Consider the following 16,702-nt stretch of genomic DNA (forward strand, 5'->3'; position numbering starts at 1 on the left):
ATTATTATTAAATTAAATAAAAAAGAGAGCGCTTGGGATGTTATTTTAATAAAGGTCGGCCTCCTCTTTTATTTATTTTTTTATTTATTTTAGGCTTATTTTTCAAGTCGGCCTATGGGCAATTGCAATGCATGACCGCCTATATAAGGGAGGTATTTTGAAACATTTTGATCCATCATTCAATCATTGTTTAAATGCAATTTGGAGAAGCAATAGAAGGAGCGAAATCTCATCCAAGGAGAAGTGCGAATTTTGAACCAAGAAGGAGTGCGAATTTTGTTAGAGGTGGGGCAAGTTTTCCTCAAGGCGTTGAAGACCCACAAGGTGGTGAAGTTGATGAAGGAGGCGCATTTGCTAAAGGGCTTCGATCTTCATTTTGCCTAGCGAATTTCTTAATTTTTGCATCTTTTTTTAGAGCTAGTTCTCAAAGAGAGGTATGGTGAAGATCTTCCTAGCCCAATTTTGAAATTTTGAAATTTTGAATTTCCAATTGCATCGTCATATTTAGGAAATGATAATTCAAAGATTTATCATGAAGTTTCTTAAATTTAAAACTTAAACTTAATCTATATTTCTACATTCCAAGGTATATTGCTCATTATGAAATGTTGTGTAGGTGTCAAGATGGCGACCCCAAAGGCAGGAGCATCCACCAGTCGTCCAGCCCTCATGAAGGAAGATCAAAGGAATGAAGAAATGGAGACCAAGACCGTGTCAAAATGGAGCAACATTGGAGATACCAGCTTGGGAAACTTCAGTATGAAGAAGTTTCGAGAGGTCCCTTATATTGGAAAGCCATCACCTGTCGCAAGGAGAATAATTGAAAGTGGCATTATCAAGGCGGCCAGCTTCCCTCCAGCAATCCAGTGCCATGAGCTGATGATCGAGTGTGCCCGCCATTACAACCCACAGTCAAGATCGATCGTGTCCAAGGAAGGAAACACTTTGGCTTATCTTTCAGATGAGGCTATCAGTGAAGCTCTTCATCTACCGGAACATAAAGATATGATTTACAAAAGCTTGGAAGGAGCAAGATCCATGTACGAAGATGATCCAGACACTTGCTTGAGCATCATCAACAAGAATTGGTTACTCAAAAGTCGTCCTCGCCTAAGCAAGATTCCCAACACACCACATAGGATCGACTTCCAGGAGGAGTACAGAGATTTGATAACCTTACTTAATCGAGTTACAGGGGCTCCTCAAGCCTTCTATTTTGAGAAGTGGATGTTCTTCTTCATCCAAGTGATAGTTCAAGGAAAAGGAACAATTCATTGGGCTAGAATTATTAGCCATTGCTTGGACGTGCAGTTGAGAAGACTGAAGGCTACTAAATCCTTCCGCATGAGCTCGTACATCATGTATGCCTTGATCAGGAGTTTTGAATATGCAGGACTACCTCACAGAGGAGTGATTGGAAGTGGACCTGGAGAAGTCAGCGTTTGTGACTCTTATGTTCATTTGCATCATCCATCAGGAAGTAACTACAAGTTAATCAATGATACCTTCACAATGAACATCACCAGGACACTGCAAGGCGGGATTCATAATCAGCTATCTCAGGAGGCACAAGAACTTGTAAAGAGGTATGGTGCCTGGTTTATCCAATTCCAGAAGTTTACATATATTAGAGTTCATGGGTGTCCTTCACCTCCATATATGTTGCCAAGATATCCGACAGACAAGATAGTACTACTTGAGGTGACTAGGCAGTTGGCAGCTTATGCGAAGGCATTCAGACACAGGCATGGAAATGGGATTCCTGTACCTATCATACTAGGGAATTCAGTTGAGGTATGTCCTAATGCTCCAGCTTTAGATGATGCAGAAAGAGAGTTGGCCTTATATTCATTTTCATTCTTTTCATTGAGGGAAAATTTTGATCCTTATGGGTATATAGAAGAGACAGTTGGTAGAAAATACAAGCATGAATGTCAGGTAGAAGACTTTTGGATGAATCTCTCAGATGATTTAGAAGAGAAAAGAAAGATGCATTCCAGATTGCCTTTAGATTTTATCAGGAAATGCAAAGTTTACAAGGTGGTCGATCAAGCTCAGGACAGTGGCAGGCACCTCCAGTCCTCTTATGATAGAGAGGACAAGGCAGTCAAGATAGATTGGAATGAACCTGAGGTTGTGGACTTAAAGGCTTTGATGGCCCCAATTTTGTCCTATACTCGCAGATGGGTTGATGTGCAACATCAAAAGTTGAGAGAGCAGAACATACCTATGACTTTTACTTTGGAGGAAAGGTCGGCAGAAGGAGCAAGCGCGAGTGAAGGTCATCCTCATCCTAGAAGCACAAGCGAAGGCAATCCTCACCCCAGAAGCGTAAGTGAAGGCAATCCTCATCCTAGAGGTGCGAAGAGGAAGGATAGACCTGAGAAAAGAGAATCTTCCAAGAAGAAGCAAGAGGCCAATCGAGATCGCTCATCCAGCACATCTTCTCGACAAGAGAAGAAGACACTTGAAGTGGAGGAATCTATGGAATCAATGGTTCAGAATGATAAACATGAAGAAGGACAGGCATCTCAACGTTCATCAAGTCCATCTCCCCAGGTCAATGAGCTACATGAAGACAAGAATGATGATGAAGCGACGTCTCCTCTCCGGAAAGAAGAGCCACTACCTAAAGAAATACAAGTTAGAGAGACAAGGTCCGCCATTCCAGATTGGTTGGAGAGACTAACAAGGGTGATTGTGATCGAAGACGAAGATAACGTGATTGATTTAGAAAGCCTTGTTGGAAATTCTCAGGAAGTGACAAAAAGAAGGAAGGCTACCAAGATGTCCAAGATGATCAGAGATGATGAGACAGCGTCCAGGAAGTTGCAGATAGCTACACCGGCAGTGGACAAGTACGAGGGTGAAATCCTTGCAGAAGAATATGATGTAGAAATCGTTGAGCTTGGTCCACTCACCACCGAGGAGGCATTGGATGAGGCAACTGATTCATTTGAGGCGCTTAAAGATAAACTTAAGGAAGAAATGGAAAAGAATAGAAAACTTGAGAGAGAGAGAGGTGCTTGGAGAGGCTACTTTAGCCACCTCAGTGAGCCTTTGGGACGTCAGGATCCAGCAGTATCTCCTGTGCAAGCACTTCCCCTTGAATCAGTTGGTGAAGCAGAGAAAGTTAAGAGCTTGGTCCAGCTTATGAGCTCTTGGATTGACAAATCCCATACAGTTGCCATTGAGTTTGCAACAAGAATGATGCAGACCATTCATCGGGCTATCCAGGTCCTTGAGATCATCCACAACCTAATGATAACAGTAGCCACCTTTGCTCATACTAAAGATGTTATCATTCCTGTTCTTCAAGTAATCAGGCAAACACCAAGGAAGACCTTAGCACAAGAAAAGATAATGGATGGAGGAGCTCATAATTTACTCCAGTGGTCAACCTTACTCCAGATGAAGGAAGTTCTTTTTGAGGACACCAGCGCCAAATGCAATCAAGTGGAGGAGGTCATCCATCCAATCCAGGACAAGGTGTTTGGGGTTTTATGTACTATTCTTGGCAGAAGGATCGAAGTTGAGACAGATGTGGATCTTCAAGAGTTGGAAGAAAGGGTCAAGGTCATCTTTTGCAAAGATGAGAATGTTATCACAGATGAACAAAGAGATCAAATATTTGCTACTATGCTCCTGATTGAGAAAATCAAGGAACTCGAACCTGAATGGGACGCAGCTCTTCTCAAGGCCTTTGATCAGATTATTCACTTGGAGGAACGAATGAGGAATCTTCCCGAGATTCCTATTGCTAAGATTGAGGGAATCGTGTCCAGATTCATTGCATATGCTAAAAAGGAGCATTGGAAAGGGAATAAGGTTCTAGAAGAGAGGTTGTTATAGATGACATGGCACCTTAATTGTCATTGGTCTATGTTTCCTAGATTTTTGTGCCAAATTAAATATTTGGCTATGCATTTAATATTGTTCAATAAAAAGGGAACTTTTGTAATAAAACCCTAATTAGGGTTTAGGTGTCAGAATCTCAGCCGTTGATCTTCTTTTGATCTGGGCCGTTCATTGTAATTGAGGATGCTATATATACCCTCATTCATTTTCATTTTGAAATTAGAGATAGGAGCAATAAGAAATAGTTAGAAGATTAGAGTTTTTGGAGAGAAGAAAGTTATTTTGTAGCAAGATTGAGTTTGAAGAAAGAATTTCAAACAATTGTTGTCTATTTTGGCTTTGAGATCAATAAAATATTGAAGTTATGGTGTTTTATTGCAATTCTTGTGGCTATCTTCATGGTTGTTTGTTTTCTTGAATCATTCTCAGTCGAAGTAGTATTTAAGTTTGAAGGACTAAGTGTTGGGCTTGATTTTGGTGAGATTCACGTTCCAAACCACTAGCTTCTTACTGATTGTAGGAACGCCTTGTGTGGTCAACTGGAGAGACTTGAATTACTTAAACCTTCAATCGTCATTGAGCTTTGGATATGTGCCTTTGTGGTAGTGTCCATGATCCTTGATGAATTGAAAAATCATTTGTTACCTTAGAAGATCGCATCAATTTCAGTTAGGCTGTTATTTCATGGCAATATTGAAATTGGTAGAATCTTGCCAAGTCTAGCCTACATTAGGTCATTCTTAGGATTAGATTAGAATTTATCCTTTGCAAACCCTACCTTTGATCTTTTTTGAGAAAATTATTAGTTTAGGGAAATCTTGTTCCTACAGCTCAGAGGACATAAGGCCCCTTGATGAAACAGCATTCACAACAACCACTGGTGCTTATCCACACGTAGAGACCCTACATAAAAGAACATTGGAGTCACCCTGATTGATCCTTTTTTGCGACATCTTCACCAATCAGAGGCTTTATTCAAGAGAGGATAAGGTACCCTTGGGTATTTTATTCTGTGTATGATTGTGTACAAAATACACGTCAACACAACCACAGCACACGAGTAAAAACTCTCCTAATTAAGGGAAGGCTCCCCCTATCTAACTACAACTTGGAAAATAAAATAGGATGGGACTGCAATCTTTCTTCTTTTTTCAAGAAAGACAATATCCTTTTCTCTTCACAGAAAAGGATAGCGATTGAATAACAGCAGTAACCACTTTCAAGTGAAATAAGAGAAAGGAAATGAAGTTTCCTGAAAGCGCAAAGACTTCCGTCACTTCCTTCGAGACGGGACAGCAATATCAAGCTCAAAGACTTGACTATTGGAAGTCCTATCTACCCTTTGCTATACTAAATTTTACAACGAATAAAAGATAACAGCTCAAAGATTGGAATAATCTATTCTTTCAACACAAAGACAAGAACTAATGCAAGCTCAAAGACTTGCTGCTATTTCTTATCAAACAGTAATTTTTCCTCAAGAATAGACGCAAGCTCAAAGACTTGCTGCTCCTTCAAGAGAGTTTCCTATTTTAATTAATCTTCTCTACTTGCAACTCAAAGACTTCAAATCAAATTGGACTAAGCTCCTTTAGAAACACTTGGCATAGAAGAAATAAAAGATTCAAACTCAAACATGTAGCTCAAAGACTCAAAACTTGAGTAATCCTTCTTTATTATTCTTCAAAAACTTTCAATCCACATACATAAGCTCAAAGACTTCTTGCTATAAATTTGGCAGAGTTTTTGCTTGCTTTCCAAAAGATACCGATTACAAAGGACCCTCTCTTCTATTTATAGGAGAGGAGCCTTGAGAAAAAGGTGGGAGGATCCTAACTAACTTGAGAAATTCCCTCAACCACCAAGACCTATTCAACAACTAATTATAACTTCATTAACTAACTAAGACTTATTACAACTACAGTCCTAATCAGACACAACTTGTAGTTGCCTTAAAAGTAATTACAAAGTGCAAGTAAGGAGTTAACTTGCAATTACAAAAATGCAAGTGATGACAACTTGCAATTACAAAAGCGTTTTTACTAGTAAACTTGCCGAAAGGGAAACTACAATTATGAAATTATAATTTTAAAATTTTACAAAAATCACTTAAGTTGCACCTCTTGAAGATATGAACAATTCAAACTTTTGAATAACTTTCTGCAATTCATCAGGATCTGGTTCATGAGTGTTCATAGCCACCACCCTAGTCTTTACGACAACATCATCGCATTGGCATAGCATGGAGTTGCCCTTTTCCAATGCGGACCGGATTTCCTATAACTCAGTTTGATACTTAATCAATATTTGAATGGAAGCGACTAAGAATTGCTCACTTCTCCATTCATCATGAATCTTGAGTTGCAGACCTGCAAGAACTTCTTCCTCGAGCAGTAACTCATCATTCTGATTTAAAATGTCACAGGATGCCTTTTTACAACAGGAGGTAACATCTTGAAAGACTGTTTCACGCAACTTTAAGGTCTCATCAATTTCTTCAATGAGTGACTTGAGAACAAGAGATTTGTTCTCCAGAAGTTCCTCATATTCAATGTACATGACTCTGGAAGGAATTACGTCATGCACCTGAAGAACGCCCAATTGATGTTGAGGCATCTTTCACCAAGAAACTAAATTTCTCTCAACCTTCTCCAAATTTAGTTTGAAAGCACCCAAGATTTGATTCAACTTATCTTCAATGGTTTCCAATTTAACCATTGTTTCAAATACCTATCTTATGACTTGTGAACATAAGTCATGCAATTGATCAACCCAAGTGTCTAAGGCTTGAACCTTTTGGGCGGCTCTCTCGATACCTTGGATTGGTTCACCGGCCTTGGAAGAAACAGGCACTTGGCCTTCTCCATTTGAAGGTAGAATAATACTTTGGATGGCTGCCATGAGTCTTTGATTCTCTACTTCCAATTGATCTTTCTTGGTCAAAACCTCATCATACCGTTGTACCAATGTAGCCACTATTTGTTGACCATCATGTTTGACAACCTCATGAGTCTCCTTACCCAGTTGCACTTTGGTGATCCGATAATCAGCTGCTTGCATTTCTTCAACTGGTTTATCTGATATTGGTTCAGCGATTTCTGCCACTCTCATCCGATTTTCATCAATGATCACCCTCGAAACTGTCTTTGCCCTCTTAATAGTTTTAGGTTTTGATTGTTTCAACCGTTGGTAGTCAAAGGCATCAGGTGAGATCACCTGCTTCTTCCTCTTTGTAGTGAAACAACTGAGCCATGGAGGTAAAGCCATTAACTCTGATTCTGGGATAGAGGAAGAAGCAGTTTCTGTTTGAACAATTGTGGTGATCTTGAGAGAAGTGTCCGTCTGGATAGCCACCATAGTCTGCTGAGTGACAACAGGATGTGATGAAGATGTCATGAACTCATCAAAATAGGTCATAGAAGTATCAATATCAGACACAGGTACATATGAAGGATCATCTGAAAAGATATTCAACAAATTTTCCTGAGAATGACCTTGAGATGGTTCTGCTGCTGAAAGTGGAAGGACGTTCTGCGGAGATTCTGAAATTGAAGGGGCAGATTGAGAGCTCACATCTATCACAAGAGGAAACATGGGTACCTCAATAGGAAGTGAAGAAAGAGAATTATGTGGGGACTCTGTAGAAAGCGACTGAGGAGCATTATCAGATTGAGTTTCTTCCTCTGAAGCTTCAGGATCAATCACATGAATTTCCAACTGTGGCTTCTCCTTGCCTTGAATTGTTATTTCCTGAGGAGGAAGCACCATTGCACGGCTGACTCGCAATTTAATCCTCGTACTAGAAGAGGATGCACCTTCTTTATTGTCTAGTTGAATTTCAGACTTCCGCCCAAGAGGACCTGTAGAATCATCTTCTTTCCCAACCTTAATCTTAATGAGCTTGACACCATTGTTCTTAAGCCAGCTATTGGTATTGGCAAGAACTGACTGAAATCTATCCAAGATAGAAGTGCCTTCCTTATGGGACCAGTGGATAGAAGGAAGTGGAGCCTCATCATCATTCTGATTGACAAACTCAAGATCAAGAATGTTGCCATCATCAATCATCCCTTGTGGCACATTCACAAGGTTTAGATCCACAATCTGTTCTGCAGTGAGTCGGCAGTAATCCATCTTGCGAATCTCCTTTTTGGTACAAAGATCAACCCAGATATCTTATATCCGATGTACATGGATGAAGGTCTTCTTGATCTTCTCCTTCATGCCTCGGTAATCGAAATCAGCTCTAGGTTTGAATCTTTTGAGTCTAATTTCCTACAACTCGGTCTCCATAGCCCTAGCCTTGATTGAAGTCATTAGAGAATATTGACCAATCTTCAATGGGTTGTTGGAAGAAATACCCATGCCAACCTTGTGCTTAACTGACTGATGTGCATGCACAGCCATGATCTGCCTTCCCAATTCCATGAGAATAATCTTATCTGTTGAGTATCGTGGGAGCATGTAAGGCTGCCCGCCATAGCATCCAACTCTCATTTAGGTAAAAGTTGGAAACTAGAGAAACAAACAACCATATTCTTTCACCTTTTCCCATGTTTCATTTGAAACTCTTTTGTTCTTCAAGTTCTTGTCAAATTGACACAAGTAATGACCAAAGAAAGCGTCCTGAACCCTTCTGAAATGAGACCTACTTGATCTTAGAGGCAACTGATCATAGTATTTCCAAACCGGTACAAGCATGCGATCACCCTTGGTGGAAAGACCTGGGAAATGTCTAAGTGACGCAGCAATATACACGAGATATGAATTCATGTAGAAGGTGAAAGTAGTAGAGACGACTGCAAGTTGTTCACACAAAGCATCACTGATGATCTCACCCCGACAGATGTGCTGAGACTGCCTTATTAACATAATAAATTGGTACATCCAAGGTTCAAAAACATTGGAATGTTCCAATCCCATCATACGACTCAGAAGAGTAATAGTATCCCCGATCTCATTCTTGAAATCAGATCGATATAACTTTGCCCATCTGGTAAGCGCAATGCGAGGTTCATGAATCCATTTGTTGATATGACACTTACAGTCTTTCTCCCTTTTGGCAAAGTATTCAGCTGCACTTTGCTCGGAGATCTCTATATAAATGGTTTCAGAAGGTATTTTGAAAACCCTCTCTATAGCTTCTGCATCCAAGCGAATGATCACTTCTCCATCATCATTTTTAATAACTCGTGTCTCTTTATCAAAATGATGGGCACATGCTAGAACAAATTCCAGTTCAAGGGCAGCAACTGGAAAGGATGCGGCATGATGGATATGGTTGTCCAACAACCGTTGCATATCCCCCTCCTTCGGATCTTCAATCCTTTGTATGAATTCAGACATGTCAACATACCCTATCTCAGTATCCTTGATATGATCAAGGGAGGAGGAAACCTGTGACTGCGGAACTTCATTTTGGTATTTATCATACCTATATTTCATCTTTTTTGGAGTGGGAGATGATGGTACATCTGTCATCTGGAAACAACTGGGAATGCTGCAATGTAAATCCAAGAGTATCAAGGCAACATCAAAGTCAATACCTTTAGACATTTTCACTCCTCCAAATGGGAAAGTTCAACTTTCGTACTTTGGCTTTGTGAGAGGAAATATAAGAGGTGGAAAAATAAGCTTTTGACTTATTTCGGGTTTTGAAACATGTTTTGCAAGTACACAAGAGGGAAGTACAAACGTGTAATCGGGTTTCCAAATTCCGAATGCAATTATACTTGCAAAACACGAAGCATGAATAAATGGAAGGAGAATGAATTTTCAGTTTGGAAGTTGGGAAGAACACATTTGCAATTGGTTTTCTAAATCCAAATACAAACTTATTTACAAACTGAAAATCGAAGGAATGGATGAAAAAATAGTATTTAAGCAAGTAGGAAATGGCAAGGATGATAAGTACGGATGAGGGAATTGGAAACGGATAGGTAAAAATGAATTTCAAGAAGATCACTTGGAACTTTATCATGCCAAAATGGAAAGAACTTTCAACTTGCAATCCGGATTTCAAAACCCGAAATTGGAAAGAACTTGATTTTTTCGTCATTGAAACTAGATTTTTGGACTAAAGAAGGTTAAGTCTTTGTCCAAAAAGGGAAGAACACATCTTGAGGTAGAACTTTTCACACTTGCAAATTTCTTTGCAAATTGGGAAGAGCACATCTTTCTTATTTTGAAACTTGATTTTTTTTTTTGGACCAAAGAAGGTTAAGTCTTTGTTCGAAAAGGGGAAGAACACAAAATTTCCTCTTACTTGCAATCGGGTTTCTAAAACCCGAATGCAAGTAAAGAAGGAGAATTACAAAGGGGAAGAACAACTTTATTTTACAAATTTCTTTATAAAATGGGGAATTTCCTCTCATAAACCTGTTATGAACATGAACAAAACTAAAACTAAACAAGAAAATGCAAGGAAAGAAATAAGAAAGAAATACAAAAATAAAAATTACCTTGCAAGGTTGAGAAGAAATCCAAACTTGGATAATCAACCCAACATGGAAGATGATGCCCTTTAAATAGAATTTAAACAATGGAAAAAACTTAGCCACGCATTGTGACAAAAATAAAACCGATTTGCTATAAAAATGCCACGTAAAAATGCCAAGGAAGTAGTTTGAAACTGATTTAATTCATCATTAAATACAAGACAAAGCAAAAATGATTTAGGATTGAAAGCATACCTTATAGGGGAAGAATGCATTTTTGGCAAAAAACGTGACTGGTTTTCAGGGCCTTTTTGCAAATCCGAAACCAAAAATGCGCATAAAATGGTTTGATAAATGCTTAGAATCCAACGCATTTATGGTTGAGTTAAAAACGCCTTAGAAATAGATGGATTGAAACCCCCAAACCATGGCAAATCGCATAAATGCATGATTCAGAAAAAACGCTTTGAAGAAGACAAATGGTGAAAAAATGGTTTAATGAATGCGTGGAAAATGGGTTTGAATCCTTCAAAGTTGCAGCAAATCCACACTTGGAAGGAATCCCTACATTTCCTCCAAAAAATTCGAACCCAAATCAGCTTGCAATGGCATGGAAGAATTTCGGGTTTTGAAAACAAAACAACAAGTTTTATAAAATGTTCATATTTTTGCCTCTTAAGGCAAATTTCGGGTTTTAGAAAAGAAATTACAAGTTAAATTACTTGTAGTAGGGAAATAGAATTCCCTTTACAAGTGATTTCACTTAAAACATGTAAAGGGGTTTTAAAATCCCATTTACAAGTTTTATTTTAACATTATAAAAATAACTTTAAGTTACAAAGACATGTAAAGGGGTTTTAAAATCCCATTTACAAGTTTTATTTTAACTTAAAGTCAAACTACTGGTAATGGGGGTTTTAAAACCTTCATTACAAGTTTTATAAAAACTTGCAATTGGAGAAAAATTCCCCTACAAGCGAAAAAGCTTCAAGGGGGTTTTGAAAAACAAATTACCAGTTACTGGTAATTATCGAAAAATTCCCCTACATTGAAGCAAAAACATAGCAAACGGACTCGAAACGTGACGAAATTCAAAACGTAGCTTGGGGATGGATCAACGATCGATCCAATCCAAGGATGGGGCAAATTTCTGCCTCGGGAAGTGTGCCATAGAGTAAAAATTTTCATTTTTTAACAAAAATTTCTATATGATAGTCCAATTTTTGAAATCAAAAGTTGAGGACAACACATTTTTTCATATAGAACTTCCTATTTTAGTTATTTTTACGGTAATAGAACAACCACACATTTGAAATTTTGCATTCAATATTGAGTTCATGGATGTTCTATTTATATTTTCAATGCAGCTCTTCAGAGTGTTTACTGATGCTTATATAGCTAATGAAAAGCTGTAAAATTTGTCCCCTAACCTTTTCTTGCCATCCCCAAAATCCAGCAAAATCAAATACTAGAAACTTGGAGAAACATTAATGCCCACGAACTTTAGTTGGACCTGCATTGCAGATCCCCTTTTGCAACCTGGTCTAAGGTGGTATAAATCACAGAAGCAATAATCTTTAAAAAAATTCTCATCCGCATGAAAGTTTTACCTTGAAAACATCAGTTAAACAATATTTTGACAAATCATGGGTGAATCTCGGTAAAGTAGCAATCCATGATTACATCATGATTTTCTACAATAATTTGGCAATTTTTCAGTCAAAAAAGTTTATGGTTTCTGGGTTTCTTTAATTTCTGCAGCAACTTTTTCCAATTCTTCACCTAAACTTAACCCTATTTTCTACTGATTGATCCTTTTAAATTGAAAAAACCTTTATCCTTCAGTTTGCCAATTTCTTTCCGAGAAATATTTTTGCTGCTATGGTATATAAAGTAACAAGTGTATTTTCAAGGGTGTGCTCTCTTGATAAATAAGGCGGGTCATTTATAGAAGTATATTTGTCTAGATATGAAAAGTTGTTCCAGTAACAACAGGCAATGTTGATGTGCATACCAATGTGGAGATTCCTTTGTTCTTGCTTCTTTCTAACTGCATTTTTATGTGACATTTCTAATTTCATAGACAATTATTATATTCATGTCTCACTTATAGTAGATTTGTGACCTTTTTTTCAGGTTCCTTATTCAATTCAAACCGAAGCATTGAAATCATAGAGACGTATCAGAAATGATGCATTACAAAAACAAGCCTTACCAAAACATAAGTGTCCTTCAATGGATCAAGGTCAGTTGTTACAGTTGGGCCCCAATTTCCAAATTGCCGGAGGGGATAAATCTTGAAACCAGGTAAGGATGCAATATCCCTGTTAATTGTCAATCCAAAAAATGAATTGTAGTAACATCAGAACAATAATAGAAATATTTGGAAAAGAATTTCCTTTATAAAAGAAAAATAAAAAAAATGTTGGTGGATGGCAACAAATGTCACATACACTTCATCTGGTTCACGAACATCCATTAATTGAGCATCATTTGTAAAATTCTCCTCCTGCATTTTAAGATGAAGCTCCTCTGGTTCAATATTCTTAAGAGATCCTCCCTGCCTGACATAATTTTAAAGAAACAAGTTAACAATTTGCAATAATCAACTGCTAAATTATTTCCTTACAAAATATTGCCACAAAAGAAATTAGAAAATGGTGAACAGTAAAGCATGAACAGGTGTGCGTACCTTTCAGACAAGACTTGCACCAAGTGCCAACCAAACTTCGTTTTGCATCTGACTGGTTTATTTAGAGGTGCACTAAATGCTGCTTCTTCAAATTCTGGGACCTGTATGAAGTTTTCATCATCCATGTCTCCCAAAACACGTATATTCTTATTCCTAATGTAAAAACCAAATGGATCTGTTCAAAACTAAAAGGAAAAAAAATGAAGAAAAAACCATTTTCGTTGTCCTTTTAAGTAATAAAAAGATTCACAATTAACACCAATGTCCTTAGCCAATGCATTTAATTACAAATTTTTTTATTAAAATTAACTATTGATGTATTCATTTCTCATTAAAGGACAAAAGTTCACAAAGTTTCAGATCTCTGCTAGCAGATGGGCAAGGAGTACATTGCTGTGGAAGCTTTATAGAAGGACAAAATTTGAGATCCCTGCTAGCAGAGAGGACTAAGGATCTGAGTAAAACATAGATTTGCAGCTGCATACAAAAATCATTATCCACTAGCACTTGGTGAAAAGAATGCAATCCAATCTACCAAAAACCAATCAAAAGTACACTTCTAACTGAGCTAACTCTAGAAACACAAAAGCAGCCCTCTGAAATTAGCTCTCAATAGAAATTGGTTCCATGTGCTGCCTTAATAGATATATGCCTCTTCTGATATGGCTCAGGTACCTCTCTACTGTATTTGATCCATGCCCATAAAGGCACAAAATCTTATTGTATAGGGTACTTTCACTAACATACTTATACACATCTATCCCTATCTTACATATTGGATTTGCATATTAATAGGGTACCTTATAGCATCCAATATGATACATAATTTAATATGGCTATGTAGATATTCTGGCTTCATCACAGTTTTGTTATATCTTCTATTTTCCACTTTACTGGCTATACAGATATGCAGTCATATACAAAGATTGCTAACCTCCAATGGCATTTGGTGGAAAAAGTGTAATCCCTTCTACCAAAAGCCAATCAAATGTCCACTTATAATAAATGAGCTAACTCCAGCAACACAAAAACAACCGTTACAAGCTCATCTTTTGAAGGCTTCTCTGTTTCTCATAATAAACTGACAAGAAAGCATATCATTAAATGATGGTATAAAATTTATAATCCATAACAGTGTTCAATGGAAAAGAAAATGAAATTTTATCGGAGCAGAATTATTTCCATGATTTTTCCAAGGGAGTGATACACACAAGACAAACAGTTAAAAAATGTGTTAATTTTTTCTAGTCATTATCAACCAGGGGTACAAAAGTTAGCCAAAACCACCATCTAATAAAGATCTTCAACCAGTGTGCTTGATAGATTCTTCAATAAAGCTCTATGGATTGACAACAGAGTTTTTCCAAATGGCAAACTAATAATTTATTGTGATAAAGTTGAATGAAAGTAAATACCTCATCCAAATCAATTATCATAGTTTGATCATGTAAACATGCATGGAACAGAATCTACAAGACTATGCAAGTTTATTTTGGCTTTTTAATGATAAATTTTAGTTCAAAGTTCAAACTGATGGAAAATGATGTGCATAAGCATACTACATTCTGATGGATTCAAATGTTCATAATTTCCTACAAAACTGCACAGTTAATGTCACCAGAAATGTGAAAATCAGAGATTCACGGGTAAAATACAATGTCTATTAACTGAGAAAATATTACAATATATAGGAATTACAAAGCACTGTAGATATTAATGGAATCAACTACTTCTAACTACCTGCTACTGTAGACATTTAAGATGTCTAACAACTAATTACATTATTGACCCATTAACAGAATAAAGAAATATTATTCTAACACCCTCCCTTAATGGTCAATCTATCAAAAACACCAAGTTGCTCCCTGAATTTTAGAAACTTATCCGGGCTCAAAGACTAGGTGAGAATATCTGCAGTCTAATCGGCTATCAGAACATACTGCAACTGAACTGATCCGTCTTGTACCAACTTGCGAATGTAGTGACAATGAAGCTCGACATGCTTGGTACGTTCATGGAAAACTGGATTTTTGGCCAGTTTGAGCACCCCTTGAATATCAGTATACAAGGGAGGACCTGCTTGTGGCATCTACATGTCAGAGAGCATCCTCCGGAGTCAAACTGCCTCACATGCGGCCTTGACTATTCCCCGATATTCGGCTTCGGTCGAGGAAAGAGCCACGGCCTGTTGCTTCTTGCTGCTCCAAGTGACAGCACCTATACCCAAACTGAATACGTACCCAGAAGTGGATTTTCGATCATCCATTGATCCTTCCCAATCTGAGTTAGTATAACCAATCAGCTTTGGATTGTTGCACCTGCGATGCAGAATGCCATAGTCTGAAGTGCCTTTCACATATCGCATCACTCGCTTCGCTACAATCCAATGATTAGCTTTTGGGGCTGTCATGAAGCAAGAGATGTAGTTGACAGCAAAACAGATGTCAAGTCTAGTAGCAGTGAGGTAGATGAGGCTGCCTACTAGTTGCCTGAATTTGGTTTCATCTACTGCAGGTGAATCAGACTTGGCTGATAACTTCAGCCCTTTCCCCATAGGTGTGGAAGCGGGTTTACAATCCTACATTTGAAACCTGTCAAGCAAACTGCGGGCATACTAGGACTGTGAAATAAAGAAATTGTCATCAGTCTGCAACACTGATACCTAAGCAATAATGGAGAAGCCCCAAATCTATCATGTCAAAAGCTTGGCACAAGTCCTATTTGATGGCTATAATCAAATGTGCTGAATTGCCAGTAATGTTCAAGTCATCCACGTAGACAACAAGAAAAAGTATATCATCACCGGAGAGTTTGACATGCAGATTGGTGTCAGAGGGACTATGCTGAAAACCATGTTCAACTAAATATTGATCAATCTTGAAGTACCAAGCCCAAGGGGCTTGCTTCAGACCATAGAGGGCTTTTACCAATCTGCAAACCTGATGTTCCTTACCAAGAACCTTGAAGCCAGGAGGTTGAGTCATATAAACTTCTTCTTGCAACTCACCGTTGAGGAATGCACTCTTAACATCCATCTAGTGAATTTTCCATCCAAACTAAGCTGCAATGGCGAGAAGAAGACAAATTGTGCTCATCTTGGCAGTAGGAGCAAAAGTCTCCTCGTAGTCAATGCCCTCCCGTTGTGTAAATCTCCGAGCAACCAATTTGGCCTTGCACTTATCCAAAGTACCATCTGCATGATATTTGACTTTGTAAACCCTTTTACAACTGATAGGTCTCTTCCCAGGAGGCAGATCAAAAATACCCTGTGTTATTCTTCAACAGACTATGGTATTATGTCTCCATAGCCTTTTCCCACTCAGGAATGCCTTTAGCCTCGAAATATGTCTCAGGCTCATGGATGTCGTGGATGTTGGCCATAAGTGCAAAGTTGACTGTATTCTATTGCTTTCTCTTTCGACGAACTAATCTATCCTCAAGAAGCTCATCATCATGAAGATCGCCTATTGTCTTGGCCCACCATTTAGGCCTAAGGGTAGAAGTACCAACATCTGGCATTGGAGGAACAACATCCCCTGGAGTTTCTGGAACAAAGTCATTTGGATGCGAATCCTCTGAAAAATCAGGTGGTGTTGGATCGGTAGATTCCTAATCTTCAGAGTCAAAATGCTCTGAAGCCCTCCCATCATGGGAACCAAGAGGAAGATGAACACCAACATCAATCTTCACAAACTGAGTCGTAGAACTAGAAGTA

General features: G+C 38.2%; 1 protein-coding gene across 1 annotated transcript in view; it reads right to left on the reverse strand.

The window, feature by feature from the left end:
* The window catches only part of LOC131036196 (rhodanese-like/PpiC domain-containing protein 12, chloroplastic), a 164,036-nt gene that overhangs the window by 110,265 nt on the left and 37,069 nt on the right, over positions 1-16,702 (reverse strand). The window contains exons 4-6 of the mRNA XM_057968028.2: positions 12,988-13,088; positions 12,749-12,859; positions 12,511-12,619 (exon numbers count right to left, since the gene is read on the reverse strand). Of these exons, the coding sequence (XP_057824011.2) occupies positions 12,511-12,619; positions 12,749-12,859; positions 12,988-13,088 (321 nt within the window). The remainder of the gene's footprint in view (positions 1-12,510; positions 12,620-12,748; positions 12,860-12,987; positions 13,089-16,702) is intronic.

Source organism: Cryptomeria japonica, chromosome 10, assembly GCF_030272615.1.
Source record: "Cryptomeria japonica chromosome 10, Sugi_1.0, whole genome shotgun sequence".
In the NCBI taxonomy this organism is placed as follows: domain Eukaryota; kingdom Viridiplantae; phylum Streptophyta; class Pinopsida; order Cupressales; family Cupressaceae; genus Cryptomeria; species Cryptomeria japonica.